The sequence below is a fragment of the Orycteropus afer genome, unplaced genomic scaffold (genome assembly GCF_000298275.1).
Source record: "Orycteropus afer afer isolate SDZICR_OR568_19922 unplaced genomic scaffold, OryAfe1.0 scaffold00028, whole genome shotgun sequence".
NCBI classification, from domain to species: Eukaryota; Metazoa; Chordata; class Mammalia; order Tubulidentata; family Orycteropodidae; genus Orycteropus; species Orycteropus afer.
Window position 1 is genome coordinate 1091800 of NW_006921615.1, and position 22414 is coordinate 1114213.

General features: G+C 38.3%; 1 protein-coding gene across 1 annotated transcript in view; it reads left to right on the forward strand.

Annotated features, from left to right (window-relative positions):
* The window catches only part of EPB41L3 (erythrocyte membrane protein band 4.1 like 3), a 136423-nt gene that overhangs the window by 66532 nt on the left and 47477 nt on the right, over positions 1-22414 (forward strand). Inside the window, exons 2-6 of the mRNA XM_042780224.1 lie at positions 7353-7457; positions 8725-8767; positions 17222-17297; positions 20169-20387; positions 20794-20881. Of these exons, the coding sequence (XP_042636158.1) occupies positions 7353-7457; positions 8725-8767; positions 17222-17297; positions 20169-20387; positions 20794-20881 (531 nt within the window). The remainder of the gene's footprint in view (positions 1-7352; positions 7458-8724; positions 8768-17221; positions 17298-20168; positions 20388-20793; positions 20882-22414) is intronic.

Below are 22414 nucleotides of genomic sequence, written 5' to 3' on the forward strand. Positions count from 1 at the left end.
GGTGGCTGCAATGATGGGCTCAAGTATAGCAGGGATTGTGGGCTGGCGCGGGATCGGGCAGTGTTTCGTTCTGCTGTGCATGGGGTCGCTATGAGTCAGAAACAACTCGACGGCACTTAACAACAACACCACCACCACAATGACCCCTAGTTGGTAGCACTGAGATGTGGGAAAAGAAGTCAAGATAACATTTGTCATCTGGGTGACTTGGGAGAGCAGGGTTGCCCGTGAAAGGTGTAAGGAAGTTGTTCCTCACACAAGGAGCTTGTGCAGACCTGATGCCTGTGGCAGAGCAGTTGCAAATGGGCAGGAGCTGAAGGAAACATTGAGACCATCGATCTGGATAACACCTATATTTGTCTTTGATTGAAACACATCAAACCTGTTTAAATCCATGAATTCATGGTGATACTGTAAAACAGAAAAATCTAATTGGTGACTTTTGGACGATACTGGGGAGCCAACTCATTGCTTTGAAAATGGATAAAAGGAAAGAAGCAAATGTTTATCCTGCCATTTGGAATGTTTACCGCTGGTAAACAACATTCTGATGAAGTGAAGTATATATTTAGAGATATATTTCAGCTAACAAATGAAGAAGGAATGACTAGAATTTGAATATCATCATTTTGCAGCCTTCAGTGAGTGGATCTAGGCAGTGATCATCAATGGCTGCTGATGGCAAAAAAGGCAAGCAGTCATTCATGCCTCCCTATTGAGGGGCAGGGGGGAATCAAACAGTCTGATAAAGCTTTGAGATTTTACTACCAAATTACGGAAAATACAGGGGAGAGTGATAACATGTTGTATTACTCCCAGGAGATGCAAACAGCCAAATTGAAACGGAGGGAACTCTACAGAGTGACCTGATTTCTTTGACAAATTAATATCAAGAAAACAACCAGGATAAATGGAGGACTTGTAGATTAAGAGAGACAAAAAAGATGCATCATCCAATTGCAGTATATGGATTTATCAAACAAACAAGAAAAAGTCTCTGAAACAGGGAAATTATTGACTAGATATTTGATAATAAGGATAATAGGGAATCTCGTTTTTTTGTTTAGGTGTGCAAAAGGTATTGAGATTTCAGTTTTTAAAAAGTAGAGTTCTTATCTTTAATATATATGTACATGTACAGATATGTGTAGTACTTTTTTTTTTCCCTTGGTGGAGAGTGTCTTTATTTTTTTTTTTTAATGCCTGCTCAGTGCCTTTCTCTGTAGCATGTTTATTACTTTTGAGATGCTTCAGAATAACCAGGGGGAGCAGGAGTTGAGTTAACTACAGATGTAACAAGGTTGAGACCTTAAGATGGTAACTGTTGATAAATATTAGTAATATTGTAAAATTGAGACTTTAAGATGGTAACTGTTGATAAATATTAGTGATAAATATTTGTGGTTTCATTATATTAGCCTATTTTTATACATTAGAAATTTCCCATGCTAAACTTTCACCCAAATCACAATTAAAAGAAAAAAAAAATCTCCCATTCTAGAAGTTTTAAAGAACAGTTAGAAATTGCTCCTTTACGTTGACATACATAATGATTTCAATACAAACTTTCTCAACTCTGTAGATATGTGATTCTTTTGCAGCATAGATTCTCCATCTTGAGTACATATATGAATTACCTGGAGGGCTTGTAAAAATACAGATTTTGGGGCCCATCTCCAAAGGTTTTGATTCAGTAGATCTGGGGTAAGGCCTTGGAATTTCTATTTCCAAGAAGGTTCCAGGCAATATGGTTGGTGAGCTATGCATCAGGAACCAGGGTTTTACAGAAATTATTGTAGAAATCTTCTTGAATGACCCTGTGGGAAATTTCATTAATGCTGTTGAAAAGTTCATTTCATATGCTATACTTGAGTCATGATGGTGGGCCTGTCCTTTTGAATTTAGTGAACAAAGCAAGCCCCTGAGCCTTAGCTAATGAATCATTTCAGTTATTTCTAATTTTGGTTATCTAGTTGCTCAGAATGGGCAGACTCTATCTCACTTACTTCAGTCATGTTGTCGGAAGGAACTAGTCCCTGGAGAAAGATGCTTGGTAAATTGGAGGGTCAGCAAAAAAGGGGAAAGACCCTAAACAAAATGGATTGACAAAATTGCTGCAACAATGGTCTTGTTTATTAAGGATTGTGAGCATGGTCCAAGACCAGGCAGTGTTTCATTCTGTTGTGCATAGAGTCACTATGAGTTGCAGTCAACTCTATGGAACATGACAAGAACAGTTGCTCAGTGTCGCTCAAGAGAAGTTACTTGGACCTCTTGTCAAGATCATTTGGCTTAGCTCAGCCCTCAGGCACTTTAGACTTGAGGTTCCTGGGTATATGTACGTGGGATGGAGGAGAATGGCAGCCTTTTCTGTAATGGTTTTAGTTTCAGTATTGCTATGTGTGATAACTAATGTTTTAATTTTTCTAAAATGTCTAGTCTTACTAAAAATTTGGCTTTTTTATATGAATGTTAAAGTAGAAATCCCTAGGTGATGCAGACAGTCAACATACTCAGTTGTTAAATGAAAGGTAGGTCTGAGTCCACCCAGAGACTCCACAGAAGAAAGGTCTGGGGATTTACTTCCAAAATATCAACCGTTGGAAACCCCGTGGAGAACACAGTTCTACTCTGACACACGTGGGGTTGCCATGAGTCAGGATCAACTTGACAGCAACCAACAACACAACAAATACTCCACTCCTGATTCATGATGGCTGTGTGAAACCACAAGGTGCCTACATGTGATCACTTAATAAACATTATGACTTTGATAACCATAATATTGAGCATAATTTCTCCATCATTTCTAGTCTAATTGTTGAGCTTTGGTTATATATTAAATGTTATCATGTAAAGGTATATGCCAGTGTTGACAAGTGCAAATAATTGGCTTGAAAAGTTGAATAATGTGCTGGGGAAAAAGCGCCTGAGTTCAATGAACCAGGACTTTTGTAGAGTTGGGAGAGATCTAAGGGGATCCAATCCAGGGCTGGCAAATAAATCATACCATGTCTCAACTCCATCAATGGTGTGTTTTTCTTATTTCCCCTGTGGAAAAGTGGAGGGAAGCCTATCTGGGCTCTGAGGTGGGGAGAGGGGGAGAGAAAGAGATCAATAATTCATCAGTAATACGTGCCTTATGCAAGAGAGAGCCCTTTTACAGCCACAATCCCACAATCACACTAATCCAATCTAGGAAATCCTAGGAAACAGGCTCCAAAACCTCTGAGTTCACACACTGGCATGTGGCTGTACTGGTATTTAGGAGGTAGGAATTTCACTGTTATCATAAACCATTAACAGTAGATTATAGACAATTGATATAAGTTCTTAGGACTTGGAAAAAAAAAAAAAGACCTATAGCGTTCAGAATATTTAAAATACTCTGTAAGAAAAGATCTGATCTCTACTCTAGTGAAGCGAAGCTATAGGTCATTTATAGAAAGTAAATTGTGAGAAGCTGAAAAGTGAGGAGCCAGTTGGTGTAACAGCCTGTACCTCAGCTAATCCTTGCCACCCTTAGGCAGATGGAAGAATACAGCAGCTGAAGACAACCAGTGTAAACAGTGACCAAGGTGGTCTTCTCTCCAGGGAGGAGCTGGGGTCAGAGGTAGGGGAGGCAGAGAGTCCGGAGAAACCTTCTCAAGTTTCTGTTACTGTCTTGTTTATTCACTAAGAAAGTACTTGGCCAGACACTATTGTATATTTGTGTGTTTTGTGTGTGTGTGTGAATAATATGGTGTAGCTAACGCACTCAGGTATCAAGCAGATAATTTATATCTAAAGAGAGCAGGACGTGTTACTAAAGCTGCATATGGTGCCACTGGGAGTTGTATAGGTGTTCCATGAAAAAAGTGTCAGGCGTTTGGGTGCTATAATAATGGGTGTTATTTGTGGAATGCTTGGTATATGCTACCACTTGACCAAGTTTTAATACATTATTTTGTTGAATATTAATCATTCTGAAGAAGCACATGGTATCGCATCCATGTTTGAAGTTTCTAAGTATCACATCATTTTCCCAGTTTCTATTTAGGAAACATCTACCATTTTACAGAGGAAAAAACTGAGTTTACTTATCTGTAAGGGGCATAATGGAGATTCCAACCCAGATATTCCTGCTTCTAAAGCCACTGCTCATAACCATTATGTAATATTCTTATTTGAGTCTAAATTCTCTAAACCTCTGTGTTCTTATTTGTAAACTAGTGATAATACTATGTATACACATCAGAATATCCATAATTTAAATAAAAACTTTATGATTTATCAGAAATTATTTAGAAATAATATTGCAGTTATTAAGAAAAGACTGAAGCCAGCAAGCAGCCTTTCATAGTCATATCATTTATTCATATCCAGTGAGCAATATTATTATGTAGTTTTGCTAACAGGTAATTTATTTTCATATTTTATTAAACTGTTTTTTCAAGTTCACCATTGATTATTTAACTGGTTACAATTTATGCTTTATTTTTCTATCATAAATTTGTCTTTTTTACTAAATAGTCCTGCTTGAAGGGACTGAGGAATTAATTAGCTTTCAGTATAATTAACAGTTGCACAGTAATACACACCACATGCAGGCCTTTTTGATACTTACTATTTTGACACAGGTAGTTTATCAATTTTCATATGTCTTGTTCTTACATTAAATCTTAAATATGCTTACTTCATTAGAAATGAAATGTTAGTGCAAACAAGCAAAAGTAATTTTAGCTTATTTTTATTGCTTGTTAATCCAGCTCAGACTCCAAGGCCATCTTTTAAAACCTTGGAAGGATTAGATGAAAATATGATATAGTGTGGTCAGTTTTATATTATTGAAGCTTATCTTAGCCTGTTGTTGTTGTTGTTGTTGTTATGTGCCGTCGAGTCGGACCCGACTCATAGCGACCCCTCCTTGGGTTTCCAAGGCAGTATCACTACGGAAGTAGATTGCCTCTTGCCTCATCTTCCTTCCAAGGAGTGGCTGGTGGGTTTGAACTGCCAGCCTTCTAGTTAGCAGTCAAGTGCCTTAGGCGCTATGCTACCAGAGCTACTTAGCTTAGCTTAGTGCCACTTAACCTAGTGCCACTCTGACAGGAATGTACCACAAATGGGATGGCTTGAACAAACAGGAGTTTATTCTTACAATATTTGGAGGCTAGAAGTCTGAGTTCCAAGTCCAGGCCCTCAAGGTTGGGTGAAAGCCCCTCAACCTTGGGCTTCAGTTCTGCCTCTTGCTCCTGGCCCATTGAAGCTAGAGGCATCTCTTCACTCAGGCAGCTACTGGCTGTTGAGGCTAACAAGCCCAAAGTTGACAAATAAAATGGCACAGTCCCCATGTTACCAAAACACATGGCAGGCCACTAATTCAAGTCCATTGAAAGGCCCAAGACTGGGAGAGCATGGAAGGCTGCTGAACAATGACTCGGCTATATGAAGGGTTCAAGCGTGCTATAAACTAGAGACCATTCCCAAAGCTGTTGCTTATATACAGGAAGCAGACCACATCCATAAAGCAGCTACTCAGCTGCTTGTGGTAGATCCTACCATGGAGTTGATTGGCAGTCTCATCATGAAGAATAACTACTACCAGCTGCCCAGCCACTCAACCAGGCCCAGCCAAGTTGACATACAACCTTAACTATCACAGGATCCTAATGAAAATTGATTTTCCAACTAGGAAAACATAACTTCAACTTAAGAAGTATCACAGTAAGTTAGGCTGTTCCCCCAGTTTTGACTACCTTTTTTCTTTCTCCAGTTGACTGCTTTATGGTCAGAGATACTTGTTGCCATGTGTTTTGGTTCTTCAGTGCTGCTCTAATAGAAAATACCACAAATGGGTGAACAAACAGGGTTTTATTCTTTTACTGTTTAGGAAGCTAGAAGTCCACATTCAAAGTGCCAGGTCTGTGAGCTGGGTGAAAGCCTCTCGACCTTGGGCTTCAGCTCTGCCTCGTGCTCCTGGCCCGCTGGAGCCGGAGGCATCTCTTCACTCAGGCAGTTGCTGGCTGCTGAGGCTGACAAACCCAAGGTTGACAAGTAAAATGGCATAGTCCCAAGATTATCAGACCACACAACAGGCCACTAATTCACGTCCATTAACAACAGTCCCAAGATTGGCAGGAAACGTGCCAGGCTGCTGAACAATGACTTGGCTACATGCAGGATTCAAGCAGGCCAAAAGCTCCAGAGCCCTTTCTTAATGCTGCTTCTTATATGCTGGAAGCAGAACCCATCCCTAAGGCAGCTACTTAGCTGCTCACTGCAGATTCCACCATGGAGTTGATTACCAGTCTCCTCATGGGGCATAATTACATACAGTTGTCCAGCTACTCAAAAACCAGGCCCAGCCAAGTTGACACATTACCTTAACTACTACATCATGTGACGTTGAGTTGATTCCAACTCATAGTGACCCCATAGGACAGAATAGAACTTCTGTAGTGTTTCCTAGGCTGAAATCTTTGTGGGAGCACATCACCATGTAGTTCTTCTATGGAGCATATGGTGGGTTTGAACCATCAACGTTTTTGGTTAGCAGCCAAACATTTAACTATTGTACCACCAGGGCTCCTTGGTCAAAGATTTAATAGCACATTTGTTCATGTGCTATATTTATGTTTGGTAAAATTTCCTTTAAAATTAATGAAAATTGTGTTACAATTAGAAAGATTTGATCTAAAATAAGTGAAAACTGTAAAACAAAGCTGAAATTCATGACCAACTTTAGTTAAAAAATAAAAATTAACTAATGAAGTTAGTTTAACTGGTTTTAGAAAATGATTCATAACTAAAACTTCTAAATAAGGGTTGGAATGCAAAGTTATAAGTGAGGATCTGCCTAATTCAAGGAACAGAGTAAATTCTCAGGCTGAGAATCTTATAATATGGTGGACTGAGTGAGGTCACATGACTTTCATGGATGCTTTACACTCTTACTGTCAGTAGGACATTTCACGTTTCCAAGCATCACATCATTTCCCCAAGCTAAACACAAAACCGAACCCATTGCCATCAAGTGGCCTTTGACTGATGGTGCCCCTGTGTGTGTCATGGGAGAGCTGGGTTTCATAATGCTTTCAGTGGCTGATTTTTCAAAAGTATACTGCCAGGCCTTTCTTCTGAGGTACTTCTGGGTAGCAGCCGAGCTAACTCCCCCAGGTGCAAACTCATTGGAGGTTTAGTTCCACTCTGTTGAGCTTTTTTACTAGTTAAACAGGAGATGGTGAAGTGATGATTGTGTTGCTCACTTACTGAATAGTTACAGCCAACAATATTCAACATTTTATCCAGTTTTATTCATGGCAGTTGACAGAACCTTTGGTGTTCATTTGTATTTCCATCTTGTTTTTCCATAGAAGCGCTCCAGAGGTCAAGTGCTGTTTGATAAAGTATGTGAACACTTGAACCTGCTAGAAAAGGACTACTTTGGGCTTACATATCGAGACGCTGAAAACCAAAAGGTGAGAGATTAAAAGTAATACAAAAGATGATGGATTGAGCTGCTTATTACTGTATGCAAGTGAACTAAAACTATGTAGGTACATTATTTTTCCACCTCCCCTCCCATCCCCATACTTTATATTTTGAATTCCTAAATGCTGTTCATCACCTTACTTCCTCATGAAGGAAATTGTTGACAGTTTTCTTTAATCTTGATTATTCTGGAAACAGGAAGTGAACTATTCTGTTTTTCATACCTCAAGTTATTTATTATTCCAGAGAAGCATTTTGTATAATGCTTTTTCTTTGGATGACATATTATACTAAATTATTTGAGCCAATGAAAATTGATACTTATGTAAAAAACATATTCATATCCCAGATTCTCTGAAGATACTAAGGTTGTGACATAATCTGTTAGAATAGTTGAAGGTAGAGGCTGCTGTCCTGTTTTTAACTCACCTCATGCTTTCATATTCTTACCAAATCATAATATGAGCTGGAAGGGTCGTTTACTGACTTAAACTTGTCTAATGCTTTGAGTAGACATTTAATGTATATTATAATAACCTCTGTTGACTCTAACATTAACGTAGTCTATTCAGGGCTCTGCCTCACTAATCCCTGCAACTACCTGAAAAATCAAGAATGTTTCCATTGTATTGGTTGTGGAAATAGAGTCACAGAAATTTTCTTCATAGATTATTTGTTTTGGTATTGTGGAATGAGTCCTACTTAATACCTACTGAATTCATTAGACCACTTCTAACTTCGTTATTAAATGTCTGATTTTCTGGGTGAGAAAAATCACAACCGTTAAGTAAATGTTCATTTGTGAGGGACATTTTCCAGGTAGGTGCATGAGAATCTGCAATCACAGGAGTCACTGATGTTGGACCCAGTGGCCAAAACACAACTGTATCAAGTGACATGTATGTTTAATTTATTCTGGTAGCTTGTTTGAACATAGACTTATCCTCATTTTTTTCCTCTTATTTCTCTGTTAGCTTGAATCCCTGAAGGCGGTGGTTGTAAGAGAAAAAGAATTTTGCCAAACATGAATTGTATACACACATGGATTTTCTCATTTCTTTCTCAGACCTGTGTCTGGGCCTTGCAGTGCCTGGCAGGGGAAGGACCACTGCTCAGAGGGTCTTCCAACAACCACTGTCATTAGTGGATGTTACCCTCAGGGGATGATCACAGTATGGGATGTCTGTCTCTGATCAACATAAAGTAATTGTTATTCTTCTTTGATTCAAATGCAAAATGTCATTTCCTTTTCAGAATTGGCTGGACCCTTCTAAGGAAATAAAAAAACAAATTCGAAGTAAGTTCTATTGGACTATTTTGTATGGAAATGTGAAGATTTTTAGAGAACAGGATGGTCTGCATTGGTAGTACATGCCCAGTTGACTACTGTGACTAAAAACTTTTGAAAAACAGATTAAAATCTCAAATTTGATATTTGCCAAGTTGGGTTAGCTCAGATGGTACTCATATTTAATAAGCACAACTCAGAACTTAAAATGAACATGACATTGACCTATTCCCTTATGTGTACATAGATATGGAATAAAGGATTTCACCAAGTGAAACTGCAAATGGCAATTAGCCATTTACAATTTCCAAACTTAATTATTAATGTTATATTGAGCCTAACTGCCATAAAAATATAAAAATCAAGCTAAAGGAAATAGTCATTTGATAGTTCAGAAATGGAATAACAAATCAAATTGAAACTTACTCTCATGTTACAGTCTCATTTCTTGGTCCCTAAGGGAGGATTAAGAAATACATATTTTATTTTCTAATCATACAATTGTGTGGGCAAGGCTGGTGGTTCAAACCACCAGCCACTCCTCGGAAGGAAGACTGAGCAATCTACTTCCGTAGTGATACTGCCTCGGATCCCCAAGGGGAGGGGTCGCTATGAGTTGGGTCTGACTCGACAGCACATAACAACAACAACAACAATAAATATGTGGCAAGGTGCTAAATCTTACTATTAACTAGGTGCAAAGTAAAATGAGGCATTTTTTACCTATTTGTACTAGCAAAGATTTTAATACACTATATAGGCAACTATATGCATACAGTTGTTGTTGTTGTTGTTATGTGTCGTCAAGTCAGTCCTGACTGATAGTGACCCCTCCTTGGGTTTCCAAGGCAGTATCACTACAGAAGTAGATTGCCCCATCTTCCTTCCGAGGAGTGGCTGGTGGGTTTGAACGGCCAGCCTTCTGGTTAGCAGTCAAGTACCTTAGGCACTATGCTACGAGAGCTCCTTAATACTGTGTGCAGTAGAAAAAAACTAAAAGCAGCTTAAATGTCTATTGGTCAGAAAGTGGTTAAATCAGTCATTGAATGTCTACACCATCAATTACTAGACAACTATTAAAATAGAATGAGGTAGGATAAAAATTTCTTAGCTCTCCTTAGAGAAAAATAGATTGTAGAACATAACATGAGCCCATTTATTTAAAACAAGATATGCACATACAAATTTGTGGAAAAATTTTGGAAGAGCGTAAAAGATACTAACAGTAATTACCTCCAGACTGCAGTGTAAATAATTAGGAAAGAGAAATTTTTAATTTTTATATATTTTTTACAGCTCTCATTTTTACCATAAACACAAATAATGTATATAGTTTTAAATAATATGTTACTTTTTAAAAGCAATTTATAGTCTCACCAATAAAATCTAAATTCATTTTCCTGTACCTCCTGTACAATTTACTATTAAAAGGGCAAATATTTCTAATGCCTTTGAAAGTACTGGGACCTCAAAATACTCAAATTCATTGCCACTGAGTTGATTCTGACTCATAGCGACCCCCCCCCATAGGCTTACCAGGGAGCTTTGGTAGTGTAGTGCCTAAGTCATTTGACTGCTAACCAGTAGGCTGGAGGTTCAAACCCACTAGCCACTCCTTGGAAGGAAGGTTGGGCAATCTACTTCTGTAGAGATACTGCCTCAGAAACCCAAGGAGGGGTCGCTGAGTCGAATCCCACTCAATGGCAGTGAGTTTCGTCTGTATAGGGTTTCCAAGGCTGTACATCTTTATGAAAGCAGGCTGCCTTACCTTTCTTCTGTGGAGTGGCTGGTGGGTTAGAATCACTGACTTTTTGATTAAAGCCAGATGCCTTAACCCCTGCACCACCAGAGCTCCTTCAAAATACTCCAAGTGCTAATAAAAAAATAAGTAGTTTAAAAAGGCAGTTTGAATTAGTAAGAGAAAGAATTACAGGCTCTTTAAAAAGAGATACAGGTTATTATTCAAGTGTTTAAAATATTTGATAATATATAACATCTCAGGAAAATGATTAAAACACTATCCAATTCAAATATCCTTACCATATTTTTGAGAGAAATTTGATGTATCTTTTCACCAGAAACTTAATACTGAAGTAATTTGATAGAAATAGAAGTAATAAATTGGGATTTAATCAGGGACAATAAATAAGTGGAAACACTATTTTTTGTTCAGGGAGTCCTAATAAAAAATTTAAGATGATGAATATACTTTAAGGATCATTTTATGGAGTTACTGAAAGCGGATATATATAATAACACTGTATATAAAATCTGTGTTCATCTAGTTAATGAAACACTGCTTTGTAGTTGGCTGATTAATAATTGCATATGTAAAATTTTCAAGGATAAGCCATAATCCTGTTACAAGAAGGCCTGTATGAAATGGTCTGTCTTTTTAATTTGTTTCCTTGAACCTCCAAGTCATACTGCCTCCCGTCTTCCTTTCTAAGGGAAAAGCTAACAGCACAATCAGAACATGCGATTTAAAGGCTGTTTCCATCATGCAAGTCAGGCAGTGTGACTGCAATGTGAAGAAACCTAAGTGATAGTCTTGCAGATAAAAGAGGAGGAAGGGCAAATTAGAATTTTTTTTTTAAAAGGAATTTAATATTTTTATATTGTTTGTTTCTCATCCACTAAAATACCTTCTTTCTATAAAGATTATATTCTACCAAGACAGAGTGTTTATCACATTAATGTAATTTGGTACCACCATCTCTTCTTCCTCAACATAGGCAGTAAAGGGTGTTTCCATCTTTTATTTTAATACTGTAGGTCCAGTATATGTTTGTAGAATGAAATCTGCAAGGGAATGAAGATTGAGTTGATAGAGAATTTTAAATTATAAATATATGAAAAATAGAAAATTGTGGAACTGAAGAATTCATTCATATGAAAAAATCCTAATTTTAGTCATCTTTTATGCATGCTGAATCTTAAAATTTCTAAATATCCTACACAGTATATTTATGATATACTAATTTATATATATATGATTAGTAATTTCATGATATAAATGTAGTATATTTATTTTATTATTGTGATTTGGGTGAAAGTTTACAGAGCAAATTCATTTTCCATACAATAGTTCATATACATTTTGTTTCATGACACTGATTGCAATGTCATGTCCCCATGTGCAGTGTCCTCATAATGTAACAGCTTTCTCCCCACTCCCTCTATATAGTTATATTTTCTCTGTGTCCTTTTGTCCTATGCATTCCTGCCCTCTGAGCTATCTCCCTGTGCAGATACTGCCCTTCTGATCTCTCATGGTTGCTTGTTGTGAGGAATGTACCTGCCCGGTATAAATGTCCACCTTATATTCCTGTCTGTTGCTAGGCTGGAAGCCATAATAGTAAGTTCAGTTCCAGACCTGAAGGGTGACTAGGAACCATAGTCTTAAAAGTTTCACCTGTCCCTATCAGACTAGTGAGCCTGGTCTTTTTCATGATTTTGAGTTTTATTCCATGTTTTTTTCCCACTCTGTCTAGGATCTCCCATTTTCATTCCTTTCCAAGTGGTAAACAATAGTAGCCGGGCACCATCTAGTTCTTCTTTGCAGGGTCATGTAGGCTGAGGTTTGCATGGTCTACTAGTCCCTTGGACTAATTATTTCCATGTGTCTTTCATTTCCTTCATCCTTCTTTGCTCTGAACAAGGAGAGATCAACTGTTGCATCTTCGATGGCTGCTTGCAAACTCTAAGACCCCAGTCGCTGCTCACCAAATTAGGATGTAGAACAATGTTTTTGTGCAGTATGTTATGCACATACTGTTATGCACATACAGTTGAGCTTGATGTCCCCTGCAACCATGGTCCTGAGCTCGTGGGCCCAGGGACTCCTTTCCTCAGGGTATTTGGCTGTGGCTAAGAAGTTATCATAATTTTACCCTGTTAGCTCTATTGTATATATGGACGTTCTTAGCACATACAAATACATATGTGGAAATATCATCTGCCATATTTATATATGGCCATGGGTATATTCCCCTTTTCCCAGGCATACCTGATCATTTAGTGTCTACGTATGTGTCCACCCATAGATTAATGTTTATTACTGATGATGCAGTACTGTGTATATAAAAGTGTTGATCTTTGTTATCTCTCTCTTGTGCATCTCTCTGTGTCTGTATTAAGAAATGTTAAGATTCAGCATGCATGATCTGCTAAAATTAGAATTCCTTTATAAGAATGAACTCTACTCAGTTTCACAGTTTTCTATTTGTCATAAATTTGCTATTTAAAATCCTATATTAGCATCATAGAAATACTCATTTTAATATTTTCAAGCTATTTCATTTCCTGCTTCTAAATAGAGCCAGCCATCAACTGAGAAATACAGGGTTGCAGTCTCAGTCATTGCATAAGCACAGCCTTCCAGTTGATTTGTTTCTATAGAATTCTTCACTTTACTGGGATATATATTTAAGTTTTTTCTGCCTTTCTTATTCATTGCTAGTTTTATGTCTGATTTAAGTGGATGTTTTCTTGATTAGGATATAGATTGTAGGTACCTTAAACTTTCCCTTTTTCAAAATAACACCTTGTGAAAACTTGTAATGATTTGGAGTTCTTGTTGTTAGGTGCCCTCAAGTTAGTTCCAACTCAAAGTGACTCCATGTACAACAGAACAAAACACTTCCTGGTCCTACACCATCCTCATAATCATTGTTATGTTTGATCTCATTGTTGCAGTCACTGTGTCAGTCAATCTCATTGAGGATCTTATCGTAGTCATTTTCACTGACCCTCTGCTTAACTTACTGGGTGGCAGAAATGGCTAATTAAGCCTTGGTTGAATTCCTTAGAAGTAGTAACTTTCAAAATGTGGTCCCCAAGCCTCCCTGTATTTGAACCACAAGGGGGCTTATGAAAATCACAAGTTCTTAGAATATATCCCAAAACTCTGGAATGAATATCTCTAGGGAGGGGTTCCAGTTAGCATTTTAGCATTCTTGGGCCCACTGTGGCTTGAAAGTCTCTTTGCTGGTTGTTGTTGTTGTTAAGTGCCATCGAGTCATTTCCGATTCATAGCGACCCCATGCACAGCAGAACGAAACACTGCCCGATCCCGCGCCAGCCCCACAATCCCTGCTATACTTGAGCCCATCATTGCAGCCACTGTGTCAATCCATCTCGTTGAAGGCCTCCCCCTCTTTCGTTGACCCTCCACCCTACCAAGCATGACATCCTCCTCCAGGGAATGGTCCCTTCTTACAACATGACCAAAATAGGTGAGACGAAGTCTGGCCATTCTTGCTTCCAAGGAGCATTCTGGCTGCACTTCCTCCAGGACAGATCTGTTAGTTCTTTTAGCAGTCCATGGTACTTTCAGCATTCTTCGCCAGCACCACAACTCAAAAGCATCAACTCTTCTTCAGTCTTCCTTATTCATTGTCCAGCTCTCACATGCATACCAGGCGATTGGAAATATCATGGCTTGTGTCAGGCACACCTTAGTCCTCAAGGAGATATCCTTGCTCCTCAGCACTTGATACAGTTCCTTCGCAGTTGACTTTCCCAATGCTACACGTTGTCTAATGTCCTGACTGCTGCTTCTGTTGGCATCGATTGTAGAACCAAGCAACATGAATTCTTTGACAACTTCAATCTTCTCTTCATTTATTGTGATGCTGCTCATTGGTCCAGTTGTGAGGATTTTTGTTTTCTTTATATTGAGACGTAATCCATACTGCAGACTGTATTCTTCAACCTTCATCAGTAGGTGCCTTAAGTCATCCTCACTTTCAGCAAGCAAAGTTGTATCATCTGCATATCTCAGGTTGTTAATGATTCTTCCTCCAATCCTGATACCACGTTTTTCTTCATATAGTCCAGCTTCTCGGATTATTTGCTCAGCATATAGATTGAATAAGTGTGGAGAAAGAATACAACCCTGATGCACTCCTGTCTTGATTTTAAACCATGTAGTGTCCCCTTGTTCTGTTCAAACGACAGCCTCCTGGTCAAGGTACAGATTCCTCATGAGTACAATCAAGTGCTCGGGAATTGCCATTCTTCTCAATGTTATCCATAATTTGTCATGATCCACACAATCAAATGCCTTTGCATAGTCAAGAAAACACAACTAAACATCTTTCTGGTATTCCCTGCCTTGAGCCAAGATCCATCTGACAACAGCTGTTGTTCCATGTCCTCTTCTGAATCCGGCTTGAACCTCTGGAAGTTCTCTGTCAATAGACTGCTGCAAACGTTTCTGAATTATATTCAGTAAGATCTTACTTGCATGCAATATTAATGGTATTGTTCTATAATTTCCACATTCTGTGGGATCACCTTTCTTTGGAATGGGCACAAATATGGATCTCTTCCAGTCAGTTGGCCAGCTAGCTGTCTTCCAAATCTCTTGGCATAACTGAGTGAGTGCCTCCAATGGGGCATCTGTTTGTTGAAATATCTCAATCGGTATGCCATCAATTCCCGGAGCCTTGTTCTTCACCAGTTCTTTCATTGCAGCTTAACTTCTAGCTTAACTTCTTCCTTCATTATCATTGGTTCTAGATCATATGCCCCTTCCTGAAATGGATGAAGATCGATCAGTTCTTTTTGGTACAGTGACTCTGTGTATTCTTGCCATCTTCTCTTAATGTTTCCTGCATCATTCAATATTTTGCCCATAGAATCTCTTTTTTTGCTGGAGTAATGATTTTTTTAAATTGACATATCTATGCTTTTATTCCTCATTAGTTTCCAACCTCAAACTTTTTACCCCAAATTTATTACAAGGTCACTTAATTACACTGGATTCAAGATACACTTTGAAGTGGATAAAAATTATATATATATAAAAGCAATAAATCCATTTCACATAATTATCCATTAGTCTTAATTCCACTTGGTTGAGGACAGTGGCTCTCATTATGAACGTCACCATTGGCAAATTTTGAAGGGCTCTATTTCAGTAGGAAATCAATAGAAAAGTGAAGCTCAGGCTGTTTTCAGAATAACAGAGGTCTTTTTGACAACAATGAAAAAATATTCACTAAAAATATATTTTAAATAGTTTTATGAGTCATATTATTATTCCTGCCATGTAGAATCTTAGTGTCAAGAATAAAGTAGAATTAATAAATAGACATAGTCTATTGATGACAGAAATATAGGAAATCTGTGAAGGTAAGCGCTTGGTACATATAGAAGAGAGTAGTGAAAAGAAAGGGAGCTATGAAACTCTCATAATACTGTCCTTTTCTTCTGACTGTTTGGAAATGGCTTATGGAATTTCCAGAAGACATTTAATGGGAAAGAGGGAGTATTTGGAAGTCTCAGGAGAGTGTTTGAAGCATAAGGGCTGGTCACGGAATCACGGAATAAGAGCAAGACCATGGCTACAGTAAACGAAGGGCTCCCACAGCAGAAGCCAGGGAGATGGTGAGGAATGTTGCAGGAGTCCATTCAGAATATAAACAGGACCTGGACTGGGGCACTTCTATTAGTTGGAGGGAACAAGTGTAAACAGTGTCCCAGAAAAAAAAAAAAACACCTCACACTTAGATAAATTACTCCATTTAGAGGTGAGGAAAGAAGAAAGTAAACTTTGTTGTTGTTGTTATTTTAAGTGAGTTAAAAAGAGTGATCATATAGAGATTAAATGTTGAAAGTATTCTTTTTAAAATTTTCCTCTTTCATGTTTATAGTGATATCCATACATGATTGGAGATAGTACTAATAAAATGTCATGCTTAGTAGGAATTAATAGTGTTTGGAGTGTGAGTGGAGACAATAGAGAGAGCAAGTGCCTGAAAGCTAATACCTCACTGCTAGAAAAGCTTTAGGGAGAGGACACAGGAGAAAGACTGGCAAAAAGTAAAGAGTATCAGTCCAAGTCAAGAACTAAGGACATACGGAATTTGGGATGCACAGGAAATACATTCAAGTGTCTATTTAATCAAAAATTTCCTGAGGAAAAAAAGAATTCTCAGCAGCCCATTCATTAAAGCCATCTTTCTCTAATAGGCCTTTTGCATAAAATAAAAATAGTTTGAATAGTACTCTGACATTTATTATAATAGCGTTTGACCTGCAATAACAAAGAAGAAAGGACAAAGGAAATGGGAATTATGCCTGTAATTTTTGTATGTGAGCTGTCCAGAAATTCACAGCAATAAATCCATTCAGTTCCAGACTTGTCTGTTGAAGATTATGCATATCATCACTTTTTTTTTTTCCTTTTTTCCAAATGTTTAACTTTAGCCTTGAAAGGGAAGAAAGGTTAGTCACTTTCCTTGCTACTTATCAGTACCAGTAAAGGATTTGGTTGAGAAGAAGATTAGAAATTATATGAGGTTTCAGACTTATCCGTGTTCTCCAGTAGCACAGGTGATCAAAAGTTCCCTGATGTTAATGCTTGGAGTGAAGGCAATTCTGGCTATCAGTTAGAACCATAAGTAGAAAGAGATTTTCTGAGGTTTTATTTGATATTTTCTCCCTTCTCTGCAGGTGGTGCTTGGCACTTTTCATTTAATGTGAAATTTTACCCCCCAGACCCTGCCCAGCTATCTGAAGATATCACCAGGTAATTGAACACAGGCTGTGAAAAGGCGAGTATAAGAGGGGAGTTATGTTTCTCTTAAACTCTGTGGAGAAGAGTGTGCTTATATCTGGTCACCTCACAATCATCCACACCCAAATGGCAAACAGAAGGCAAGTAACTGAGAGCAAACATCTGATGGGAGGATTTTTCAAGTCATATCTGTTCACAGTTGAATATTTGATGCTAGGCTGTTACTTCCTTCTGCCTGACCCTGGTAGGAAAACATGCTGAATTGAGAGGCTCTAATCCACCCACCACAGCCAAATTGGATGAGATTCAGCCTTAAATGAGGTAGCACTTCTCAGTGCTCATGCTTTAAAACTTGGTGGGAAGATACATCTTTGAATAGGTATGCTTTTTATGTTTGGTGCTTGACAACTGTTTAAAAAATGACACACACATATGTACACATACACAGAGACACATGTATAGATACACATTCACACACATACATTTAGGAGTTTACTTTTTGTACCCTATTTATAGAAAGAGGATTTATTTCTTCTCTAGAAAGATGTTAAGAAAAGAATTAACATAAAAATGTTTCAGCTTGGTGATGGAATCTGAAAGTACCTCATTATAAAGTACGCGGGGTTTGGTCTATGTTCTTTTATTCCCCTCTTCATTCTGCTCTGGAACCCTTGACTCTCCTGCTTTGTTAGTTTGTGGCCAGGCAGAGTGATTGTGTGCAGTGTATACTGAATATTCTGTGTAAGCCTGACATCCTTGGAGGGCTTTTAGAATGTGAAGTTACTCAGAACAGCTTGAATCACTTGTTATGATTAAAAAAACTTTACCAGACATATTAGGAACTGAAAAAACCAAAACCAAACCATTGCCGTTAAGTCTATTCCAACTCATAGCAGCCCCTCCTTAGGCTTCTCCCTAGGCAGTATCTCTACGGAAGTAGATTGTCCAGTCTTCCTTCCGAGGAGTGGCTGGTGGGTTTGAACTGCCAGCCTTCTGGTTAGCAGTCAAGTGCCTTAGGCACTATGCTGCCATATTAGGAGAAGAATAAAAACTAGTTCCAGAGGATCTCCTTTATGTTTGCATTAAATCAGAGAACTTTTATAGACGTAGTTTCTTATTTAAAGATAACTTTGGATGTTTTAGGAACCATTTAATTATGGGTAAATTGTGTTTACAGAGCCTAAGCAGTAGTTGTTGTGTGCCATTGAGTCAATTCTGACTTACAGTGACTCTATAGGACAGAGTAGAATTGACCCATAGGGTTTCATAGGCTGTATTCTTTCCAGGAGCAGACCACCAGGTCTCTCCACTCCCATCCCCCCACCTGTTCCTCCCATGCAGTGGTTGGTGGGTTCAAACCTTTGAGTTAGCAGCTGAGCACTTAACCCTTGTGCGACCAGGTTCCTTATACAGCCTGTATATTCCTGCATTTGAAAAGTTAGTGCGTGACTTCTTTATATCTACTTGTGGAATCTTTTTAGGACCTGTTAAATATTTGGGGATTTTTGTGTGTTAATATCTGGAGTTTACTTATATCGCCAACTTAAAATCATGCTTACAGCGGAACTTCAGACATTATCTATCCCAACAGATTACAATTTGCTTTTTTTATGAAAGGTACAAGGTTTATTTTATTATCGTGCTCTTATATGAGGCCATGGTAGACATTATTAAAACTTACCAATGTTAACAGTTAACTTGAGGTCTTCATTGGTTATTGTTATATCTGTAGATCCTGAAAACAAAATAATAGAGAAGACAAGTCATCTCTTAGTGGAGATACTTTTATTACATCCTGGGAAAATGTTTTACACTCCCCCAATTTAAAACTCTTACTTGTAGTACCAAGGCTCTCAGCTTAAGATTCTGAGTCATTACATCAGTGAGTCATTACATCAGATTCCAGGAAGTTAATTAAATCAATAAATAAGAATTTAGGAGAAATTATTTCTTTTTTGTAAAGAGACTGTCATGAGGGATGCAGGAAATTGAGATCAGAGTTTATGATGGTGTAGCTGTCGAAGTGCCTGAAATCTCACTCAGTCATTTGGGAAGACCTTTAATCCATATATCAAAGTGAGACTTCTTTAAAGTTACTTGGAGCCTAATAATTATATCTAAGAACGTTATTTTTTATTGTAATTTACTCTAAGCAAAGATTTCAGGGACTATACTGGGGACTCTTCATTTGACTTTTTAAATTATTTTAAAAAATGTTAAAGGAATATGTCTTTAGGTTTCTCTTACTCTGCATTGTATTAGTAAGCCAAACCCACTGCTCTCAAGTCAATTCCAGCTCATAGTGACCCCCACTGGGTTTCTGTGGCTGTGAAGCCTTACAGAAGTAGATTGCCTTATCTTCCTTCCACAGAGCAGCTGGTGGATTTGAGCCGCTGACCTTCTGGTTAGCAGCCTAGTGCCTTACCCATTATACCACCAGAGCTCCTTATTTGATTAATAAAATTCTGTTTCATATTGAACTTACTTCTGTTCTTGTTGTTGTTATGTGCCATCGAGTCAGCCCTGACTCATAGCGACCCCTCCTTGGGTTTCCGAGGCAGTATCACTACGGAAGTAGGATTGCCCAACGTTCCTTCCGAGGAGTGACTGGTGGGTTTGAACCGCCAGCCTCCTGGTTAGCAGTCAAGTGCCTTAGCCACTGTGCTACCAGAGCTCCCAACTTACTTCTAGATGTACTTAAATATTCCATTTTGTAGCCAAGTAATTTTTCCTTATATCTAGATCAAAACATAGATGTTAGAAAATTTGTCTGGTGAGTTGATTCAGCAGGGAGAAATTATTTACGACACAGCCCATACTGAATATTCTCCTTTCTATGTGTCCTAATGTTGGCTTTTTGATTTGTCTGTTGGCTCCTGGAAGGTACTACCTCTGCCTACAATTGCGAGATGACATTGTTTCTGGAAGGCTGCCCTGCTCTTTTGTGACCCTTGCCCTGTTGGGCTCTTACACAGTACAATCAGAACTGGGAGACTATGATCCTGATGAATGTGGTAACGATTATGTTAGTGAATTCCGCTTTGCACCAAACCACACTAAAGAACTGGAAGACAAAGTGATTGAACTGCACAAGAGCCACAGGTCAGTCGCAGAAGCCCTATGGGCATTCATTATATTTCTGTTTTACCTTAATGGGTGAGTTTCACTTGTACAAACCCATCTTCCATGATTTCAATAAATTAAAGATGAGGACTTTAGCCAAATGGGAGTCTATACATGGTGAAGTCTTGATATAGTTAAGCTCTGTCTCCCTCAGAACATTCTGGAGTTCTTTGTAATGTTTGTAAAACCTGAAATTTCCTGTTGATTCAGTTAAAACTTGACCTCAAACTCATTCTTTTGTTATTCTCCCTCTCCCCTTCCCACAGAGATACATGCACTATCCTGGCTCTTCCTTAGATAGCAAGGGACCTAAGTGAGGCATGCTACAGCTCTGTCAGGCAAAGGGGAGGCAGCAATGTAACCCTTTTCTTTCCCCCTATATCAGAGGAATGACACCAGCAGAAGCAGAAATGCATTTCTTGGAAAATGCCAAAAAACTATCCATGTATGGAGTTGATTTACATCATGCCAAGGTATGTATTTGTTTTAACCCCAAACTTTCTATTTCATTTTATTCAATTCAACATTTTGTTATTTGTTGTTGTTGCTGTAAGCTGGTAATTTTTCTTTTAGTTGAAATAATGTTGGGAATTCAAATCTTTGTTTTCCTTTCATCCCTGCTTGAAGATAAAGCAATTATGATATGTACTGAAGGGTCTGGCTTGCTTGGCTCACACTCCCATTGATTAGGGTCTCATCCCACTGGAAGCCAGCAGTAGGCAAAGCCCCAGTTCTCCTGTTAATTCAATTAAATCTTAGCTTGACTTCAGAAGCTCTTACCTGTCACAAGGGCCTGTCCCACTCTGTGCTCCACTCAGAACATCCCGTCCTTTCCCTGAATATTCCAGCTTGGCTGACTGTCTGTCTCCTTTCTGTCTGCCTTTCTCAACTGTGCCTGTCACCCAAGACTCACATGTCACATCTGTCATGTGCTGGGTACTGTTGATGCTTCCATTTGGGCATCCTCTAGGCACTAAGTAAAATTCTTGTTGAACTTAAATAACTCTATCTCTTAAGGTTAAGGTACTGTGACAACCAACAGTACTTTGAAATAAGTTTTTTTTTTTTTTTTTTTTTTTAAGTTCAGTTTAAATTAACCACCAGGCTAAGGATTGCATAGGTATTTGAGGAGATGTTGAAGATATATCTGGGCAGAGTCTTGGAGAGAAAGAAGTAAGAATTAGACTAGAGTAAAATGAAGGTTGTGAGGATCTAAATTAAGCAACTTTTACTCCATGTCAGACTTCTAGAATCTCAGTGTACTTTTCAGTGATAGAGGGTAGAGAGTGAGTATCGGGGTTACTAATCTATTTAAATAGTAGTAGAATTATAGGCCAGCTTTGGTAAGAACTTGTATCAGCAAAGAACAAGAAATTTTTTAGTATCTTAGGGATACATTCTGGTACTTTTCAAAAGATCAGTGTGTATAAGAGGAGCATTTTCTGCTGATTTGGGCTGACCACATAGCATTCTGTGTAGAAATGTGGGAATAGATATAAAATAGCTTCTGTGTGGGAATGTGTATTTTACTTCCAATAGATACATCTCATGGTCTAGGGATCAAAAGAACATAAAATTACCGGCAGTCAAGTATAGAGCCCAGAAATGAAGACAGTTTTAGCTGGTTCTGTTCAAGCAAGCATCTTTTAACCTGAAAAACGAAGAGAGGGATATCTCTGATCTGTAAGTTCTGTGGATGTTGGAAGTGGGGTTGTTTCTACTTAGTGTTTTGGGAGCAGATGAATCCACAGTGAGCTTGGATGAGAACATGGTGGCTATCAAATGAATGGAGGTTTGATTGATGGAGTCTGTACATCATTTTATACATCACAAAGGGTAAGCACTTCCAAGACCTGATGCTTAACAAAGCCTTTGCAATCAGCTGGGTTTTATACCAGGGACAAATGCTGGTACATTACACGCTGAGCCATTGGACATTGGTGTGTGTTTGCAACACCAAGGGGAGCTCCATTGACTTGCCAGTTCATTCTTTTTTTTTTTTTTTT